General features: G+C 43.8%; 2 protein-coding genes across 3 annotated transcripts in view; one reads left to right on the top strand and one right to left on the bottom strand.

Annotated features, from left to right (window-relative positions):
* LOC122622955 (zinc finger CCCH domain-containing protein 13) overlaps nt 1–22,538 on the top strand; it is a 148,357-nt gene that overhangs the window by 56,194 nt on the left and 69,625 nt on the right. The gene's annotated exons all lie outside the window — the stretch shown is intronic.
* The window catches only part of LOC122622957 (LIM/homeobox protein Lhx1), a 49,029-nt gene that overhangs the window by 24,604 nt on the left and 1,887 nt on the right, over nt 1–22,538 (bottom strand). The window contains exons 2-3 of the mRNA XM_043801781.1: nt 6,644–6,839; nt 5,521–5,747 (exon numbers count right to left, since the gene is read on the bottom strand). Coding sequence (XP_043657716.1) covers nt 5,521–5,747; nt 6,644–6,839 — 423 coding nt within the window. The remainder of the gene's footprint in view (nt 1–5,520; nt 5,748–6,643; nt 6,840–22,538) is intronic.

Here is a 22,538-nt window from a genome sequence, read left to right on the forward strand (position 1 = left end):
TGGAGATTTATGGGACAAGTTACGAGTCCGCTTGCGGCACTAAAGTTCACTCGAGTCAAGAAGACTTTGCTCTAGTTTTAACGCCTCTCGTAATTTGCCCCGACACATCATCAAATGGCTGCCCCTTAACCCTCTACTGGCCCCCGGGCTCGCTTTAGTTCGCTTTAGCTCGCTTTAGTTAGACATTAAAATGCTGAAAACGCTGAGCGAGAAGACCCTTTTTATTTATTTCCCCCCCTTTCCTTTCTGGGCCTCGTTTTCATTTTATTTCGTAGCCTTACGAGTTTTGTCATTAAGGCGCGCAAGTCGTTCAACAAATGCCCCATAAACAATAAACAATAACAAGTGAATGGGTGTGTGTGTGTGTCTGTATGTGTGTGTGTGTGGGGAAGAGTTATTACCCAAAAAGGAGGGGGAGTTTGAGGAGTAACAAGTTCGGCGACAGGTTGAACATTTGAATTTGAAATCGATTAAGCTGCATGGAAAACAGGGAGTGGGAAAAAAGAGATTTTCCCAAAGCAGCCAAGCCGACGGCAAACACACAAAGCTGCTCAACACTTCAAAAAAAACATAATTTCCTAGATTAGTAAGGGAACAAAGCCCAAGTGCGTAATTTAAATATATTTTAGCATTTTAAAAAGCGCACCTAAAGCATTTCCAGGCACTTAACTGCTGTATTTATCCCGCGGCACATTTAGGCATTTTTTTGTATAATGCCACTTCCACCGATAATGCCGCTGAATTATTAAGGCCTTGATTTATGAACTTGGCCCAGGCTTTTTTCCCAACTGTTTCCACCTAAAATGGCGACATTTCCGCCACAGCCAGTGCCAAAAGTCTAGTGGCCTTTCCACCTTTTGGGCGTTGTAAATTTGGATTTTTATTTGGATTTTTCCTCTTGGCCGCCACAAATCAAAGCCGCGTTTTATGGAAAATAGTTGGCAACACATACGCACTTGGCCAAATGATTTACGAAGGCGTTGAAAAGGCGTTAGAAGAGGAACGTACCCGTTTTTTTTTTGTTTTTTTCGTTCGCTGTGGGTACGGGCCTTTTATTTTTTTTATCGCACATCGGTAAAGTATTAAATTCGTGGCCCCAAAATAGCCGCAAATTTATTATCCCAACGAGCGTACAGTGAGAGAAAAAGCATTAAAAAACAACGAGGAAAAAAGGCGCAGGGAAAGTGCGGTGTGGAAAAAAGGAGAGGGAGCGGGGGGTGCTGTGGTCAGTCTCGTGTATATAACAAAAAGTAAAAACCCAGAGAGTCATAAAAATAAAAAATAGCCCAAGTAAATGTCAAATAAACTTTAACGGTTTTACTTTTTTCCTTCGGTTCTCTCCCTTTTTTTTTTTTTTGGTTTTTTTGCTCTTCGGGAAACAGATTGGACCACAGGCAGCCGCAGCAGCCAAAGCCATAAACTTTTCGAGCTGCAAAGCCCCGAGCCGAAAAAAAAGTTATAGTACATATAAATACTTATATAGCTGGTGTGTAAATATATGTGCACTCAAAGAAACAAACTCAAAGTTGAATGGAAAATACCTGAGATCTATGGGGGCTAGTGAAGGAAATACAAGTTTTTCTAGAAACATTCGCAATTTATATTCTTAAATATTCTTGGTTAAGCTTTAATTTATTATTTTCATTAGACTTCACTTCGTTTTTAGGTGCTAACTGACTTTCTGTTGCTGTGTAGAAGTCATGTAAGCGAACTGACTGAACAAAAACTGCCACCGCTGCAAAACTGAAACTGCAAATAAAAATAAAAATAATAAAACTCCTAGAGAAGAAGTAGCAACCGCAAGGCTGTTGGCGAATCAAGGGGAGTGAGAGGGGGCGTATGGGGAGCCCAAAGGGGGCGTGGCATGGGGCCAAGGGCGTAGCTGAAGCCAGCGATTTACCAACGGGGCCCATCGAGAATAAGAGTACTATATTACGTGACCAGCCGGCAAAATGACAACCGTAAATCTGCGGTATATTTCATGTGGTCGAGCGGACTTAAAGGGAGTAGAATGGTGCAGGATACCAAGGCTATTGCGATACCCATTGTTGTAATACAGTGTGCCTGCTCCACCATCCAGATAGTTCATATAAATATATATTTTTGTTCTCAATACAACGTAAATGTTTCTGAATAAATTACAGTTCAAATTAATCGCTTCATTTGGGCCCAAAAATGTCAGATTACTAATACGCCGCGTTGGCACCCTGTAAAAAGTCAAACTTCTGGCCAAGAGGTCGTATTTTGGGGCCGACTTTAAATTTGAGTGTTGGCTTTAAACAAAAGGGCCCAACAACAACAGCTGTTTATCGCTGGCAAGGAGATAAAGATAAAGATAAACAGTTGGAGATGAGATGAACTTTAGGCACTTTCGGCCATATGCGTTTGACCCTTTTGGCCGGCAAAACAAAGCCGAAAAAAGTAGGCGTAAGAAAGCAACAAAAGCGGCAACAACCACAAAAGCAAACAGGACAATAAAGCAGGAGGCATAAAACGGCAAAGAAGCCGGAGAACGTGTGTTTCTGTGTGGGTTCATAAAAATTTTGTTTTCCGCCGTCATAAAAATAACAACAGAATCCCACAAAAACAACAGGCCAAGTCTGAGTTAAGGTCGTTTAAGGGTCATTAAGTACGCAACTCACACATACCGAGTGCCATATACCCATGGACATCCCTATATATGTACAAGGACTCCCAAAATGCTTATGTTCGAGTGCCGTAAGTCACTGGAAGTGTTGATGATAACTCACAAAGTTTGGGCCTTTAAGAGGCGGCGGAAATGCCGAAAAGTTGCCTAATTCAATATTGCGAATTGGTTGCTTTAAAGTGTGCTTTGAATATCGATTATTTTTTCCACAGCTTTTAACTTTGTTTAGTTAACTAACTTATTTTAGTTTTATTTCAAAATATCTAAGGATTTCAGCCTTGAAGCTTTCAAAAACGATTATCTAACTGGTTTATGAACCAGGAACTTGGAAACACTTGGTAATTGGGTTCATTTGCCACTTTTTTCAGAACCCATTTCGTTCTTTTTATCGCAGCAGCTCAACTTCATTGCACTTGGTGTTGCCCGCTCTCCTGCGTACTTTTTGTAATGTTTTTTATTTGTTGTTTGATTTATTACCTCAGTTACGCCGTCGCTGCCCGGCCATTCATTGTTGTTGTTTATCACACAGCAAACAGTTTAATTTATATGACAAGCAATAAATTGACGCGTCGGAGCGGAAAAAAAGAGTCACACGTTTCCTTTTACAAATCGCTGTGTTTCTTGCGTCTTTTGATCTCCAAAGGAGTTTCTAAAAAGGCGTATACTTGATGTGTTCACACTTCCTTTTGTCGGAGAAAAAAAAAATAGTTGCATAAAATGTGTGGGACTCGTGTTGTGGCTAAGTGAAAAATCCGTTGCACGTAATTAACGCAATTAAAATCAAAACATTAATGACCTGCGCTCCTTTTGGACCGACGTCGCTGCCGACTGCGACGCAGCAGAGCAGTCGGCGTCGCTGCAGCCACAAGGCAGCACACAAGCAGAGTTTTCCCCTCAATTTTTGTTCATTTTTCTGCATTTTTTTTTTTGGTGGCTTTAAGAAATTGTTGCAAAAAAAAGAATTCCAAGTGAAATAAATAATAATTATTGTTGAATTATTGGCTGGATAGCTTCTCAGTGGCAAGCTTTCATGAATGGTTGCGAAAAGAGAGCGAGAAGGAGCGCTCGGAAAAGCGGGTGAAAATGCTTGCCTACTTTTTGGGGCTCGCGGCCATTTTGTTCTGCCTGCGTCGACGTCGACAGCACGACGTCACTTTGTCATCCTGCATCTCGCTCTAGCGCCCGCGCGCAAGTGCGCAGCTGCGATGAGAAGGCTCTCTCTCATTCGCCGCCGCCGCTCTCCGTCTTCCGTCACTGCTCTCAACCCCCAACTCTCGCTCACTGTTGCTCTGTGGCTCTCTTTCTCCGGGGAAAGGGAGAGAAAATGGCAGCGTTGAAATATTTAACGCCGCTAAGTATGCTACGAAAATATCGCTCCCAACAAGCGAACAAATTTCCACGTATTTATTGCTTTCCTTCCTTCAGCTGAACAAAAGTTATGGTAAAAATAAAGTTCGGCCCATTAAAAGAGGAAGATAATGAAAGAAGCCAAGAAGTCCTAAGGTTGAGTTTAAATTTTCAAAGCATTTTGTGTACAGAAAGCAGAAAGTGCTGGCATGATGAATATTTCATGACGTTCCCTTTAAGGCTTTAATTGCCGCTTTTGGCCAGTAAAACTTGGCGAATGTCAAATAATTATCCTGCCAACTTTAAAGCTTAACCCTTGCTGGCACTCAAACACACACACACACATATACACACATCCTTTAAAACTTTGCCCGTCGAGTGAAAAGGGTAAACAAAGGCGAAGAGGAAGGGGAAGGGGCGCAATTTTGCAGCTGCTTTTGGCTTTAATGCGTTTCTAGTTTTTCCTCGCCACTTTGCTGGATTTTTTGGCCACGCGAGGAATGTGAAAATGATGGCAGAAAAACCTTTAAATGCAGTGTTTTTCAGCAACGGTATTTTTAAATTATTGGGGAATAAAAGAACAGGTTAAAAGTATTCCTTGCATATTCCACATTGACTAAATTAAGAAATGAATTATATTCCGAACTCCGCCAAAGAAACATGAATATACAATTGTGAGTAATCATTTTTCCCAAATTTAATTTCCCTCTGCAACTTCCACTCCATTTCCACTCGTTTCCCCAAATCCCCCCATCATGTGTACTATTATCTTATGCATGCCTTTGTTTTATTTATGCGATTTGTGTCAATATTTGCCAAGCATTTAGCCCATGACTTTTGCACGGTTTTCTTGGGCATCGCAAAAATTGCAGAAAATATACATGTACCGGGATTACCAAAGACAACAGAAAAAATATACAAAACAGAAAAAAAACCAACAAAAAGCTGCGCTTGAAAAATCAACAATCAGCAACAACAACATTTACCAACAATAGATGGAAAACAATGGCAACATTTTCTTTTATTCCCACGGTAATTTGAATGGCAAATATTTCTATGGCAAACGATAAACAATTAGTGCAAACAAATAGACAAACTGCGTCAGAAATTCAAATATTTTTGGCCAGAAACACGCGTGGCACAAATTGCGCCTAAATATACCCAAAAGCGTTCCACGTGTCGTATGCGTAATTTTGTATTTATTGCTGATGGAATCGCAGATACGTGAGGGGCTTTCGGTTCCACGTACAATACAAATGGCCAGACTGGCCGGGCCCATGGTGTGCCTCTCATTAGCAAAGATGAGCCCCAATTGGGATGTCCGCAAAATTTATGGCGCCCTGATTAGCCAGGAGCAAGCTAGTTGACCAAAAAATGCAGGACACGATAATCTACTAAGTTTTAAATGTAAACAGGAGTACCTACTAAGTTTAAAATGCAACCATTCAACATTTTTCCAACTAACATTACTGATGTGGGTTAAGCACACATTCTGTAAGACACTATAGTAAGGAAACAGGACTTACCGCTCAGCGAATTGTGGCCGCAGGAGGGCGCCTTGCCCAGCAGATAGTCGTCCTTGCAGATGAACTTATTGTCGTCCAGCACGTAGAGCTGCTCACCTGTGCTCAGTTGCTTGCGGCAGATGCAGCAGGTGAAGCAGTTCAGGTGGAAGACCTTGTCCCTGGGCTTTCGCACCAGATCCGACGGCGCGATACCCTGGCCACACCCACTGCACTTGGTGCCGTAACGTCTGTGGGCGGAAGAGAAAGGGAGTGATAATTATGCAATAACTTGGCAAGGGTACAAAAGGATACCAGAGTCATGAACATGACTATTCAGCTGGCGCTTTCATTAAGATATAAATTCGTATTTCCCATTACTGCCCAACTCAACCCCCTGAAAATCCTATTTTTCCTGATAGTCCTGGCCGAAGTCTTTGTTGAAATCGAAGTCTCATCGCTTGCTTATAGTTCACAATAGCCCTGCCCTTCTTTTTCATTTATTGTGCCTCTCGAAAGCCTTTCACACCCGATCCATTCTATTTGCCCCCTTTCAAACGATTCTACCTTATGGATGGCTTTTGTCTGTCGCCGTCACTTGTTAACCTTTTCCAACTGGCGCTGATTGATAGGACACCTAGGACACCAAGGACACCTAGGACACCTACGCTGTCCCCCTTGACTTTTCGTCCTTTGCAGCAAATCAAGGAACTGCAAGGGGCCACACGGGATTTGATTTCATTTTGATTTGTTCAGGTATTTTGCATGTTAATTGCTTTCGCCAGCCATTCTCCAGATTTTTCCTCCATTTCCTCAATCTTTTTTTTTCAATTAGCTGGCGGAGTGAAATCAAATGGAACGCCAAAGTCGCGACTGCCAACTTGACTTAATTGCTTCGGTTTTGATTTGTCCCCGTCTTTGTTTCCATTTCTATTTCTATTTCTATTTCTGTTTCTGGCTTTGAGCTCTAGTCTTTTAAGCGATTCTGGTAGGAATCGTGGATTAAATAACCGGGGGGGTTTATAGATTATTTAATATTTCTGGGAAATTGTTTATGTATGCATGTCCTAGGTGAACAGGAATCGAATTCTTCAGCATTCATTTGCAATTTGCAACTTGAATTTGGTTATTTGTTATTTGAACTCACCTGAAGAAATCGTTGCGACAGTAGAGCTTCGACTCGCGGCTGAAGCATTTGTCGGTGAGCGGTTGGAGGCATTCACAGCAGCGGACGCAGGAGGCGTGCCAGGCGCGTTCCAGGACATTCAGCAGGAACTTGTCCAGGATGGGTTTGTTGCATCCGGCGCAGGGATCGCCGACGCCCACCGGCGGTTCACTGCGACCTGTGATTGAAAACCGAAAAGGAAACATTAAAATGTATTTCGGCATTTGTGTGTCATGCTCGCAAGCAATTAGTGGCATGACCTCCGGTGACCTTTTAATTGTGGCGTGTTAAAAGTCCGGCGCGTTGGGCGGTCAGTTGAAGTGGAAAACAGGTGGGATGTGAATTTGGATGTGGATGTGTGCGCACTCAACTGAGCGTCGGAAAATCCTTCGAGGCGCAAATTAGCACCTCGCTCTGCTTGCCTCATTAAGTTTGCACATGTGTGTGGGGGGTGCACACGCACACTCATCTACACACTACACACCACACACACCACACCACACACACACCACGCCCCCACAGGTAGCACACCTGCAAATGAGCAATTCCCAGGTGCGTGGCCTTGGACGGATGCAAACATTTGAGGATTTACAATTTGCACTTTGCACTTCGCACTTGGATAAATTTGGCAACTGCCCGCGGGGAATGCAACACCCGCTTTTTCCAACTATCTCCTATCTTTCGACCACTTTCCATCAGTTTGCAGGATGTCCTGCTCACTGTCAGTCATTTCTAAACGACTTTAAGGATCTTTAGCTCATTATAATCATTAAATACTTCAAATATTGTATCATCTACATAGATCGGAAACTGAAAACATTATTAGCAACGGCTTCTACTTATTTGTGTGGTAGTATCAACTTTCTGCGCAGCAAACTTGTTCAGGGATCCTCAGCCTCGTTAGCTCTGCCACAAAAGGGCGTTCGCGGGGGCGTGGCACACGCATATGGGTATATATATTTAGTCGTACCTATATATAATATACGATATATACAAATTTGTGTGTGAATCGAGCGAAGTGCAACCGAATAATGATAGAGGCCAGGCTAAAATGGAGCCCCGAGGCCTGAGAAACTTGAGTCGCAAAAAAAAGGCGGAGGAAGAAGAGGAAAGAGGGAAGAAGGAAGAATGGAGAGTAGGAGGAGTATGGGATAAAGGAGGAGAAGCCCGTGAACAAGGAGCAGAACAAACTGCCTCCTTTCGCAGTCAATCAGTCAATGGAGTTGCAGGAGGCTAAAATATCGTTTAAAAAAATATATTCCCCAAAAGACAAGACGCACAAGCGTTTGTCTTCGTTTGTGGAACATTTGCAGGTGGGGCCAATTTGGGGGCGTCACCAGGTAAAAACCATATATAAACACAAGGGGGAAGAACCTTAAAACAGGAATAAAAGAATTTTAGGACGCTTTGGGACGCCAAAGCAGCGCAGAGTCCAAATAAAAAGCAAACTTGTGTGTGAAAATGTTGTTTTCATTCAAAAAGTTTTCGTCGAGCGAGGGGAGCGGCGGCGGGGAAGGTGAGAAAAAGAGGAAGAAAGCAGGGAAGGAGAGGAGGAGGGAGGGCAATATGAATGGCGAAAGGAAGTGGGAGGGATGCCGACCAGAAACGAGGAGGATGGGCAAACTGGATCACAAACAGTGCAGCTTACAACTTAAACAAATTCCCAACAAAATGTAACTTACTTTAACAAATAAGAGATATTATTATTAAAGATATTTAATAATAAATATACATAATAATAATACATAAATATTTAAGTCGGATGATGAAGCTATGCCAAGGAGAGCGAAAGCCAGAAGACAAATTGAGGTGGATGACGAACTGGATTGTTTGCGTGGATCTGCTGCCTCTGAAATATATCATATTCCGCAAAGATTCCCGAAAAGTGCCCACCTCCTGCAGCCCCACATCCTCCCACAATGACCCACATTAATAAAGCTTAGGGAGCTGCTATGCCAAACCATTCCTCACTCACTCAGGTTCTTTTTTTTTGTTTTTTTGTTTTATACCTTCTGTTACTCATACGCCCCGTGCAACCGAGCCGACAGTAGCCACTGCCTCGAGCGAACTGATAAAGGCCGGGCCAAATGAATGAATGAACCCAGTGGATGGATGAGTTGGTAAGCAAAAAATGAAAAAAAATAAGAAAAAATAACACGGGCATGCTTGGCCATTATAAATGAGCAACTGACACACTGATTGATTGACGAATTGACTCATTTTCGCTAACAGAAAGCCCCAAACAAAGAGGGGAGCCCGAAGAACAGCAAAGAATTATAACGAACATCCCATCGAATCCGCCAGCAAAAGCAAGAGCAACAGAAAAGCACGAGCACGAGTACAAGCAAAGCATAAGCAAGAGCAACAGCAACAGCAACAGCAACAGCAGAAGCAGAAGCAGCAACATCATCGCAAGTGGCAAGTTGCAAGTTTCAAGTCCAGACCTTGCCGCATATGTCAAAATTGACGGATGTTATCAATCATTTCATGCCGCTGCAGACAATTTTTAATGAAGGTTATAGACGTTTATAGACGGAACGAAATGGGCGGGACGAGGGGCAGCTGCAGGAGGCGGAGGAGGAGGAGGAGGAGGAGGAGGAGGAGGCGGAGCAAGAAGAAGAGGGCGATTGTCTTCAGGTTTTAAGTTCGAGGCTCAATGAACTATAAGAACAAAAAAAAAAACTTAAAAAGCGTTGCAAGCATGGGTTAAATGTTCTTCGTGCTGCTGCTCATGTGCATGTTGCAAGTTGTTGTAGTTTCCGATCAGTGATTAGTGTTGGTACTAGTGTGAACTGAAACATTGCATTCCATGCTACAGAGTGTCAAAAGGAAAACCTCTTAAAAGCTGACACATATATTCAGAATTATTGCCGTCTTAATATTGATAGTGTTATTCGCATAAGAGGCAAAACTTAGGGCATTTTTAATGCGTTGTCCTTTGGCATTTAAGCCGCCTATCAGCAATTTGTGTTTTCCGCTGTCTTCTGCCAATTTTTCGGCGCTTTTATTCGGGCCCTCTTCAATTTTTTAAAAATATATATACATACATATATATAGGTGAATATATATATATTTTTTTTGGCCGTCTGGTCTGTCAGTTGTGTCCGGCACCTTGACGGCTCTCTGGACTTTATTTTTCGTGCCTTCTGGCGCGTTTTTAAAAAGCGACAAATTGTTGTTTGCAGACGCCGACAACGTTGTTGCTGTTAGTGTTGGTGTTGCTGTTGGTGTTGTTTGTGGCGTTGTTGTTGCCGCTTAAGTGTCGCAATTTAAATATTGTTGAGTGCACTTTTGGCTACCGTTGGCCATTTATTTTGCGCTGAAATTTATGTAACGATGTGAAAAATTGCCCTGCTACTGGAACGAAGCGAAATGTCTCGGCTCTAGGCGCTCACTCACTTCCGCTCTCTTCCCTGGATTTTCCGCTCCTCCTTTTCCCTTCCCCAGTTTCCCAGGCAGAGAAAGAAAATATGGGGGATCTTAAGCAGATTTTCATGGCGAAACCCAAAAGATTTAAATAGAAATTATGCCCATTTTATGGATACCTCTTTTAGTTCTCTACTATAATACTTTACTGTGATACTTTATACATTTTTTGCGCTGTGTTCCCTGATCTGTGTGGCAGCCATTGACCGCGGAGCAGAAACGGAGAGAAAAGTGCAAAGTTGCTGCCGAAGCACGTACAAAGCATTTTGCACAACATTTTCCGCGCTCACACACACACAGGGAGACACACACAAGCAGACAGTGTGTAGCTATACTATATAATTGTGTTCCAGCTTCTCCGCAATCCACAGACTAACTGCATTTATAATGCAGCAGCTTCTTCATGGCTCGCTGGGCCGTTCCTGGCAACACCCAAAAGACCAGCCCCGAAAAGGAAAAAAAATAAGGAAAAGAAATATAAGGATGGGGCTGGAGAAAAATAACAAATGAACTGAACTCGGCTCCCCAGCTGCTGTTGATGTTGCAGTTCGACCACAAAACGTACAGTGAAGCCACGCACAGTTGGCTTATTGATCGGCAGCAATGGGAAGGAAATTGTATCTTTCTATTTTATACCATTGTATATGCATACATTGCATTAACGTATGGTTCCATTCAACAAAGGTTCCTTAAGAAGCGTTACTACTTTTAAGTTTCAGCAGATTTTCCAACTTTGAACGGCGAATTGCAATTATTTGGCCCACTGTGCACAATGGCCACAGAAGCAACCGCAACAAACTTTTGACCATTGTCGTCTGCGCCACAAACTGTGAAAAATTCGTTCGACATCAACGCAGAGCTACAAAAAAAGTTAAATAAAATACAAAAAAAAAACACAAAAACACAGGGGCAGAGCAAAAAGAAAAAAAAAGGAGAGAAATAATAAAAATCAGCTCCAACTTTTTGCCGAAGCACTTGCTGCGCCATGTTGGTTACGCCCCTGCCCCGCCTCTTGCATCCCCTCCCCCTGACACGCCCACCGCCCCCCGCCCCACGAACCAGCTAAAAAACGTGACTAAAATGTTAAAGCCACGGGAAAGAAAAGAAAATCCAAACCAGCAGCAGCAGCAGCAACCGTCGCTCAATCGCAATCATTTTTTCCAGCTGCTGTTTCTACTTGAAGCTTTTTCCAGTTTTTCTCCTCGTTTTGGGATGCTGGCAAATCTTATGCAAAAATCCAAATGGAAATGCAGCAGCCAAAGGAGGAAAAAGCCAAACAAATGGCTAAAGTGGAATGGAAATGGGAAAATGCTGAGACAAAGACGAGAGAAGGGAGTGGGATAAAGAAAAACATCATATTAGTGGGAAAATCGTGTCTTCTATCTGATGATACCACACATATAGATCTCGGTTCTCAAAAAGAGTGCTAAGATTACTAAACTTTACTTTTTAGTTCACTTTTCGGTTATTCAAGTTCCTTTGTACCCAAACCATATAATGTGCCATAAAACCTCATTAATATTCTGTATTTTTTTTGGTTGTCGTGTCTTATTTATTTGAATTTTTTGCTGTTTTCTTGCGCACAGTTTTTGTTGCTGGCTCCATTTTGCTAATATCGCAACTAATTATGTAATTAAAATGTTAACAAGTTCAACGCGAGCAATTTGTGTGAGCGGAGCGATGACAACAACAAACCTACACAAATAGGTGTTAAGCTTCATATTAATATTTCAAGCATATCGAACGAAAAAAAAAGCAGAAAATATACAAAAATACATAGGAGAGACAGCCGCAACGAAGCGCTTGAACTTTAGCCTCGAAGCAAACGCAACATTTAATATTCTTTATGGATTCTGATATTTTCGAATAATCTACATACACTTAAGGCGGCGAGGGCAGACATGGGTTAACGCTGCTGGCGAGGGGAGCGAGTGGAAAATGCAATCAAAATTGTCAAATCAGGCGCAACGAATTGCATTAAAAATAGCTAAATGGGTCTGTGGAAGGTGGAAAGCTGGAAAACTGGAAAACTGCGGCTAGGATGGGCCAACTCGTGCATATGGGGAAAAGAAGCTCCGAAATAGAAACCATGATATTGGGAAGGGAGCAAGTAATTATGAGAAACTTTGCAGACTTCCTACTCCCTCTGCAGTAAACATGGATTACCCTATAAGAATCTAGGCTTAAACAAGCAGGTTCACCGCCAGAGATTAACCCTTTAAGCTTTAAGCCCTCCTGCACTCCTTGGCCGACGAAAAGGATGTGGCATTTAAATAGCCGTCGACATTTCCCCAATCCCTTGAATTTTAATACCAAGAAAAGCAGAAACAAACCCGATGGACACAAACAGATATGAAAGAGGCCAGCATGCAGTGGCGAAAACAAAGAAAATAAATAAATAAATAAATTCGAAAAAGTTGAAGAGTAAAAGGGGAAAGGAGGAAGAGGCACACACAAAATGAAGTTAAGGGCTAGTACCTTCGATATTGGCCAGGATTCGATGAATGACGAGCAGGCTCCCCTGCCCCCCTCCCTCAGCCGCCTCTGGTTTTTGTTTTCTCTGCCGCCCCCTTTTATTTTTCCGGTTTTTGGTGGCCGGGGAAGGGGGGTGGTTGGATGGAATATAATGGCAAAGTAAACAATTTCATGATGCGAGACGATGGCTTCTGGGCTGCCGCCTATCTACATCCAAAAGCCTCACCTCAGACCCCAAAAGCCCCCACCCCCCTCTCCATCCGCCATCCTCCTCCCCAAGCACATCGATTCGCTCGCTTCACGTCTGTGTATCTAGCAGATACTTTATATGCATGAGTTACAGAAAAGGAGGCGTATTCCTCTCGCAAGCCCTGTCCCCCTCGCTCCCCCCCTCGCCACCCGGTTGTCTGTGTTGCAAAAATATAAATACGAACGAAAACATGAGCTCGCAAATTTACATGACAAAAATGACCGAACGAGCAGAGATGCCGAATGAATGGCGCAAAGGAAGGCTGTTGTGCTGCTTAAATAAGTTGGCCAACCAACTCGCAAACCAAAACTGCAGCGATAGTAATAACAGTAATAATAGTAATAATAGTAGTAATAGTAATAATAGTGGAAGGATAAACACGTTTCGTCTGGCAATTAAGCTGCAGTGAAACCTACTTCTTTGGCACATCAATGATGCATTTTTGTGGATACTATATATATACTATGTAATGCTGTTCATTGATACACCACCACGCGACATTAACTCCTCCCAATTAGTCCATCTTCATGGGCCGGTCTTTAAGGGAAGCTCTTAACTCAACTCCCTGCGCTGCCACTCAAGATACCCAATCTCAATTTCAATCTCATCAACCATTTTCATAGTCATCGCCATCTCCATCTCCATCTTCATCTTCATCTCCATTTTCATAGTCGTCATCATCAACATTGTCGTCAGTTGCAGAGATTTTTATAGGCCCCCCCAAAGGGAGATTCTTCAGCCGTTGCTCCTTCTCCCTCTCCTTCTCCCTCTCTCTCCCTCTCGTCTGTATGTATATGTATATATTTTCAGCTTTTTTTTGCCTCCTTTTGTCGCCCCATAAAAATCACACTTCTTGGCCAAAAGGACCGAGTGAGATGGGGCGCTCGATGGGGAGCGAGATGGCAACAGATTGGGGTGGCTCGTAAGTTCAGGTTCTTCTGCTGGCTTCTTCTTTGCACCACCCCCAGTCAACTACCCCAACCACCCCAACCACCCCCAACTACCCCAACCATCCGCAAAGCCACCCCCCTGGGAGGTTTGTTGCTGTTGCTGTTGCTGTTGCTGCTCTTGTTTGTTGTCAGCAGACAGATAGCCAATGATAAGCCTTAGCGTATGAGTGATGTGCCATGGACACAAACACGAGCCAACGGGACAACAACCTCCCCCAGACACCCCCATTTCCCCCCACCGCCCCTGCGTCCCGGCTTCTGGGTTCTACCAATTTTTTATTCCATATTTTGCCGAGGTTTTCCTATTTGATATGCTATGCTGGCTGCACTGCACACACAACAACCCCCAGCAGTGGTTTCTAAGTCAGGCCCAGCGAATGCCGATGGCATTTCAGTCGAACGGCAAAAAAATGGGGGAAAATATATCTATCGAACGGGGGGCGGGGGGTGCTTTGGGTGCTAGAGCCCACAGTGAAGCCACATATATATGTATGTCTATGTATATGTCTGCATGTACTGCCAGTAAAGTTCAGGAATTGCAGAAGATGGAAAATGCACAGATATTTGCAGAATGTGAATCATAAAGTTGGTCCAGCTTATCAACTCTGAAGTATAAATTATTTAAAAATTATGTTCAATGTTTATTAAATGTTTTCTGTGCTATTCGTGTTTTTATTCAATAAAAGTGCTGCATTTGCTTGCTATCTATGTATGTGCTGTAATCTACTTTGTATAATTTTAATATAATATAGATTTTAGCGAGCTCTGCTAATTGCTCATAAATATTTGAATATTAAATGCTGATATAATTCAATACACTATGTGCTCGGAGCCGCCTTTGTTTCGCCACTTTTGCCCGACCAGCCGAAATGAGTTTTTGTTTAAAGACCAGGCCCTGTAACCGCCCAGTTGGCCCTGATTCACCCACCTGCCAGCCAGTCATCCAGTCAGGACTACAGGACAGCAGGACAGCCACCCTCTCGTCGTCCTGTAAAACTGCAGTCCTGGCCGCAAGGACATGAGGACATGAAGTGCATCACATTGCGGTCGGCTGTGGGGGGATTTTGGTTCAGGTTTCTGTTCGGGGCTTTGCTCTCTGTTTATTTTGTTAATATTGCGACACTCGGCTCCGCTCGCCGCTCGCCGCTCGCCGGCTAAGTTCAGCGGTTACCTGGCCGGGCTCATTTGATGTGGTATTTTGCATCGCCTACTGCCCGGAAAAACCCACCACCCGGAAAACCCCCCAAAAAAATACCACCCAGCCGCAAGGCCTTTGTTTTTTGCGCTGCTGGCCGCTGATTGATTTTAAATGCTTTTGGTGTTGGCGACTCATTGAAAATTGATGTATTTGTAAATTTGCATTTTTCAATATTTAATGCAGGCGGGCGGGCCGGGCCTCATTGTGGGCGTGGCTCATAAATGTGCGAATGTGTCTTTGTCGAATGCACTCGCTATCTGTATTTTCATGTTTTTCCTTTTTTTTTGGGTGGCGAAATGTGTGTGGGGAAAGCGCTTTCCTTTCTCCCCGACTGACTTTAGTCGGTTCGCTTAATGCGATTAAAGGTTTAAAGTTTTGTGCCAAATAAAGCGTATGCAATTTTCCGAGCCGCCCCCCGAAACACCCGTAACACCCACCAAGTGCTTGGCTGGAAAATTTCTGCTTTGATTGGCAAAATTTAGCTCGAAGCCTGGCCAAAGTTGGCAACTTTTTAGCCAGGCCCCATTTTGTGGGCCAAGACAAGCATAATATTATGCATATTATAATGATCAGCAGCAAGGACATTCGGCCATAGCTGCTTGCCATTTGCCACTTGCCACTTGCCACATGCCACAAATTGTCCTTTAATTGGTTTTGCGCATTAATTTTGCAGAATTTATTGCGCTTTGTGCTTTGCGCTTTGCAGTGCGAGTTCTGCTGCATTTTCATTTGCATTCGCATTTGCCAGCCCAAAATGCAATTAATAATAAACAATCTTGGCACCGACTCGGTAGCAATAACAGTTGCTTCGAACTTCCCACATTAAGGCAGCCCAATGTCGTATCAATACATCGATGGGATATTGTTTTAGGCTTAGGTTTTAGGCCAGGTCCTTTCGCAAATTTAAGGCAGCCGAAAATTAAATTACGCCGCTTCCAGTTGCAAATGGCATTCGACAAGCGACCAACATTGAGCAAGATCCCAAATATTGATTTTATAATAAGCGGTAATTAACTAGGATGCAACTTAATACAATCATCCACCGATTGAGTTAGCAAAATAATAATTAAAACTGCACTAGTTTCGGCATTAATTGGCTTAGCTAATTGATCAGCATATTTATGGATAAATATTAGCAATGAAATGATCTTTAAAGCAGCTTTTATTGCGCGAGTAGCAATCGCTTTAATCGATTTATACGAAGATATCAGGTATCGCATTCATCGATCTTAAAATATCGATATCGAAAATTTATCTGTAGCTGTAACTATCAAATGCCACTTAAACGATCGCTTTGTGAATGCGGTATGATTGCCTAGGAGTCGCCGACTAAAATATCAAATATCACTCTCATTGATTCGACCATCGATACATTCACGGATTTAGTGCACTTGGGGTGGTCAGGATTTTGTGGTTGCCATTCGGGGGCGAGTTTATCTGAGGCTGCCCGGCGATAAGCCCGAAATTTATGCCCTTTGCCCCCGGCTCCTTGCGCCGCCAAACATAAACATGAAATTCTTTTATCGTTTTATCGCAATCTTTCCTCAGTTTAACCTTGAATGCGAGTGCACGTAGTTGCGCCATTATCATCCCCCTTTGGGTGGGAAGTCAACTTTTGACAGGGCTTATCAGTGGACCAGCATCGGGAGCAGCTGAGGACACGCACCCAACAAGGGGCGGAGATGGCCTGCCTGGATTGCTACTCCTGCTTCACCCGGGGTGAAGGACGAAGGACGCAGGACGAAGGACCGGCGACAGGGGTGAACGTGCCAGCGAAAAACGGAAAGAAATCCCCTTTTGGGGGGTGGCGGGGGGTGGCCTCTGTTGCCGCGATAAGAAAAACCTAGGCTGGGGTGGGCATTTTTCAGTTTTTCCCTCCTTTAGCCCGGTTTCGAGTTTCCAGCAAGTGCCGCTTGCCATTAAGCTTAAAAACCACTGGGACAACATTTAATGACCGGGTTACAGTCGGCGTGTTAAAGCGATTCGTAAAGAAGCTCATTCAACAGATTTCGCTTGAATTCAAATGCAATTAGATGCCATTAAGTGTTTGGTAAACGCAAGCGGTTTGAAATAATACCCGCATTTAGGGCATTAAGTAATATACGTAATAAATGAGTTTCAAGAAGTACTAGCTATACTAAGAAACACTCGAGCTGTAAGCTAATCTGCAAGTATTCAATACTTAACCGCTTCGACTCGTAACCGTTCCGATTGGTTCCGGTTTAAACTAATACCAGCATTTAGGGGATTAAGTAATATAAGTAATAAATTCGTAATACTACAGAAATAGCTTGAAACACTTGAAGTAAGCTGTCAGCTAATCTGAAAATATTCACTGACCCTCCGCCAATACTTAACCGCTTCGACTCGTAACCGTTTCGATTGGTTCCGGTTGGTCCGAAGTGCGCGGTTCGTTTGGGTTTGGGATTTGGGGTTCGGGGTTCGGGGTTTGGGGCCCCATTGATAAGACTTAGCCGCTCCTGCTGCGTTTTGATGTTGCCGCAAATGATTTGCCAAACACCGGCCATAACAAAAGTCGAGTAAAAATCGAGAAAACGATCTGAAAAAAATAAGAGAAAATAATGGGGGGCACAAAAAAAACAAAATAAAACAAAAAAAAAGGAGACCAACAAAGGCCATAAAGAAGAGACTTGCCAAGTGTGTGCGGAGCGTCGGATTTTGATTAATTAATTTGCATACGAGCAATAAAAAGTAAGAGCTGCGTTAATTTCTTGGCGCCCGCGACGTCGACGTCGACGTCGACTGAGGCAGCAGCTGCGGCAGCGGCAGCGACTGAGGGAGAAGCAGCGACGGCGGCAGAGCGTTTTATAATGCAGCCGTATAATCAAATTAATAAACGGACAATAAAAATGCATAACAAATTGATGCGAGGCGATGGCGATGATGATGATAGTGGTTATAATGACGATGATGAGTGAAGAAGTTGGAGACACACAGCGCAGAAAGAGATGGCCATTGGGATGAGTGAAAGAGATGGCTAGCTTGGGAAGTCGAAGAAGCAGCAGCATTACACGGATCATTAAGCCGATCTTTCCCTGCGTTTTTACCCACGATTGCAGATGATATGGGGACACAGCTCGTACACACCCACGCACGAAAGTAAAAGCAGCCGACAAAAGAGGGAAACACTACATGTACAATATATAGATTATTATTAGAATATTCTTTTAAAGATTTTAATCAACTGTTATGCAAAACAATCCCTCATTTCGTTCTTTATGCAATATTTTTGGTTCCACTACACCTTCGATGACTCAATCCAACCCAACGGACATAACATAATTTAACACCACTTCCAAAGTCCGGAAAACGATTTTGAAAACCTCGTGTGCTGTACGTACGAGCGGCCGCAAATGCTGCTGTAACCTCTGCCGCTTTGGCGCTGGAGCTGCTCTCTGCTTTCTGCTGCTGGAGCTGGAGTTGAAGCTGGAGCTGGAGTTGGAGCTGGAGTTGGAGCTGGAGTTGAAGCTGGAGCACTTGGAACGAATCGGCGTTCGATGCGGTCATCTGGTGCGCGATCGTTTTCCTTTGGTTCCAGCCGAAGCCGAACGAACTCGACCTGCGACGGTCTCTCGTTCCCGCGCGGGTTCAGCGGGTTAAAGGTCAGCCTGGGCACTACTCCACCCTTCACCCTCCTTCGGCGACCACGCCCCCTTGCCTGCCCCATTCCCGCCTCTGCTGCGGCCGCAAGGAACTTGCTGCGTGAGAGCATCAAGTGGCTCAATTGCTAACTCCGCCAAAGTCGCCTCAACTTATGATGCACTGAGCGAAAACGGTTGCATACTGATCTGAATAGCATGCATGGTGTTTATTGTTACTTGAACAACTATGCCATTAACCAGTTGAAGGTATATTTTCTAGAAATATTTGCATTTATGATGTAAACCTATATCCCCTGAACTGTCGTGCATATTCTGAGCCCTCGTTGGGCGCCAGTTTTGTTTGCCGTGTAGCCGCTGGTCAATTTTATTTTTCCACGGCTGCTGCTTCGCATCATCTCGGCTGCTCCATCATCTTCTCCTCCATTTGCGCTGGGCTTTTCGCAATCTCTCGGTTATAAATCAATCCCCGAGGCTTTGGCTACCGTTTTCTTCTTGTTTTCTACTTGGCCATTGGGCAGTACGAGTGCGGTATAAAGTTCGGGAAGATTTTCGGTGTAATGGTAATAGTAAATTATAATTAGAAAGAGAAAGAGCCTTTTAGGGTTAGGCGGCTTAACCTGTTGAGTGCCGGGCTGTAAATCAAAGCCCCAAGAAGGCGATAAGCCACCGAAACAACACGGCACCAAAATGCTAGAAAAAAAGTTAAGAAAACAAAAAAAAACAAGGAGAGAAGTAGGAGGAAAAGGGTAAAAAAGGGAAGTGGGGCCGCAGAAGTTTGCCAAATGAAATTTATGGCATATAAATTATCTCACACGTTGCCGGACTATTGACAGCTCTAAAATAATCGTAAAATGGCCCAAGAAATCCATAAAAAACGGCAGAAACAAAACGCGAAAATACAGTGAAGCGAGTCCAAGGCAGAACCAGAAAGCCAGAAAGCGCAGAAAGCGCAGAAAACCATGGCCCAGACACCAGAGTCCATGAATGTGAATTACTATTTCAGTTTTCGACCCAAAAGCGCTGCAAAAAGGCACTGGATGCGGCGGGGGCGGGGGGGTCTCCGCTTGGCAGGGGTGGCGCTGCAAGGGGGCAGAGTTGCAAGAGAGGGGACAGGCGACGACGTTGCTGTTTTGCCATACCCTCGGCCGAGTTTCAGTTTCAGTTTCGGTTTGTGGCTCGGTTTGGGCCAAGCCCCGGATTGCAGAAATTGAAAAGTTCCCAACAGTTGGGGGGCCCCTCATAACTCTCATAACTCCCATAGCACGGGACAGAAGACAGGGACAGAAGACAGGGACAGAGACAGAAGACAGGGACAAAAACAGAGACAGATAGAGATGGAGAGTGGGAGCGATCAAATGGCCTATGGTAAAGGCGTTCGTGTTGGCCATATTCAAATAAAGGCTTTTCAATTTCGCAACAAAGCTTAGTGGCTGCCACTTTAGGCATAAACTACCTAAGTAATTTGGGTTTTTAATAATGGTGTTTATTTTCGTAGAAAACCGAGGCACGTTAAGAAAGAGAAGATGTCGAATTCAGTCTGCTTTTCTACAAAGTTCTAACATCGCCTCGATTTTGCTTTATTACACTCCTCTCGGCTCTTTGGCTGACTTCCGCCAATCTGCGGCTTGGATCGAGCGACTTTATTGTAATGGCTTTTAATTTGAAAGTGGCGTTGATCGAGAAACGGGTTTGCAGATCCCATTTCGTCTGCGTCTCTTTGTGCCAGCGATAGTTTGGCGACCGACCCAGCGACCACCGGAGAAGGCAGTGAAAATCGCACAATATATTGACAAGAAGAGAGGGTCTCAACGCCTCATTATGCATGGCAATTTATGGGCCGTGCCACGCCCTGGAACTAGACCTTAACCCCTCACTGCCGACGCGCAGTTGCAGTTGCAGTTGGAGCTGGAGTTGGAGTTGCTAAATGCGGCAGCTGCATAAACGCGGCTGCCGTGTCTACGCTTCTTGCTGCTGGCTGCTGGCTGCTTGCTGCTTGCTTCTTGCCCCATAAATCAACGAAAGGATCCATAGAGCCGTTGATGGACAAGTTGAAGCTGCAGTTGAGGTTCACGTTGCTGTCGTCGTAAATGTCCAACAGCACAGGGCTAGGAGCGGCTAGAAAAATAACATTTCCTTGCACAAAAGCTTCCACGGAAATATTGTTGCACAGGAACGGAGGAGCCACAGAGCCCACGATCCTATCCTGCCACCATACATACTCGTATGTACATATGTATAAGTGGGTATGTGGGTATGTGCATGTGTATGTGCCTACTACAACCCATAATCGTAATCTTCGGGATCGTAATGATCTTCCTTTGTGGCCAGTCATAAATGTTGATGAACAGCAGCGCAAACTTTTGTCGAAGGCGTTGCCGGTCTGAGCTTTTGTTGCTGCTGCTGTTGCACGTTGCTGATGTTGCTGCATGTTGCTGCCGTGTTCGCTAGCAGCCACATAAAAATTGAAAAGATGCTGCCACCAAGATATATGCGGAGAAAAATGAGCAGTCGACCAGAGAAATGACCGAGGATATCGGGAATTGAACGACGAGTGGTTACCCTCGAAGAAAATTAATGCTTTAGAATGTATCTTGAGGCATATGCATTTATTTGCCATTTGAAGTTCTTAGTTCTTAAATTAATAATTCCTAAGAAAAAAACAAAGCCAACTGTGCCAAAGAACTAACCACTTAAATTGGTATCTAATGTGCAAATAGATCATTTCCATCTCATTTCAAAAACATAAAATAAGATGCTGCATTAACTTTCTAGATTTCCATTTAGTCTTTCAACTGGTGAATAGATACACACAGCTACCGTTCGGAAAGGTAATCTCCATTAAGCCGCGTACTTTTCAGTGCTACTTTACTTTGTAGTGCTCCCCGACTAAATGCCAGTTAGGTTCATAACTGCCAGCACTCAGTCATTAGCTAATGGGTATGGCCAATGAGTCAAATGCGAAAAACCCAAGCGAGAAACGCAACAGTAGAAGCAGGAAGAAGAAAGCTTGGCAGCTTTACGACTCCACTTGGCATCAGTCTGCCGTCGCGTCGCGTCGCAAGGAGGCCCACTGTGCGGGTCTACGGCTTCCTGAACATCCATTTTCCAGTCAAATGTCGACAGCTTTTGACTTGAACCGCCCCCGAGCTGCTGGCCCCAAGTCCCAAGCCCCAAAGCCCCAAGAGTTCTCTAGCCAATTTATGGGGGAGGTATGTATGGAGGTGTCTGCCGCTGTATGTCCAATGTCAACAAGTTAACTGCAGAATTTGCAGTTGCAATTTCCGTAGAACTCTGCCAGTTCGAAAGAGAAGCTATACAGTTCTTTTAGGATATATTTCAAATACTTATGTATCTGTGAGATACATATAAAAACTATCTACTTTTTCCTAATACTATATACCACCTTTCCATTAATACTTGATATACTTTGATACCCGAAACTCGTTTATTTTTGAAACCTTTTTATAACAGCAGTTTGAAATGAGTGTAGATCCTTACTTTTGTAGTCTAGCTATGTTTTTATATTAATACAAACTAACTGTTCCTCTTAAACAACTCGAAATATAAAACTAGAAGAGCCTTCATTTCTCAACTTTTTGCATTTATTCGTAGTTCGTTTTTTATTGTGTTCCTGACATTAAACAGTCAGCAAAAGTGAAAATTTGACAGAGAGCAAATGAAATAAAACAAAAGCCGAAAAAACGAGATGGCGAAGAGGAAGAGGAAGCACGGCAGAAGAAGAAGGAGAAGCTGAAGCTGAAAAACTTTGACAACTGCGCAAAAGTTTTTCAGTCCAAAAACGAACGGGAAAACAAGAGGAGGAAAAACAAACCGAAACAAAAACAGATGAACAAGAACTTCAAAAGCATACAAAATGGGAATGCGGAAAAGAGACGGCAGATGGACGATGGGGCAGGACGAGGGAAAGGGTTAGGGAGTGCGGCGTGCGGAGTGC

The sequence above is a fragment of the Drosophila teissieri genome, chromosome X, assembly GCF_016746235.2.
Source record: "Drosophila teissieri strain GT53w chromosome X, Prin_Dtei_1.1, whole genome shotgun sequence".
In the NCBI taxonomy this organism is placed as follows: Eukaryota; Metazoa; Arthropoda; class Insecta; order Diptera; family Drosophilidae; genus Drosophila; species Drosophila teissieri.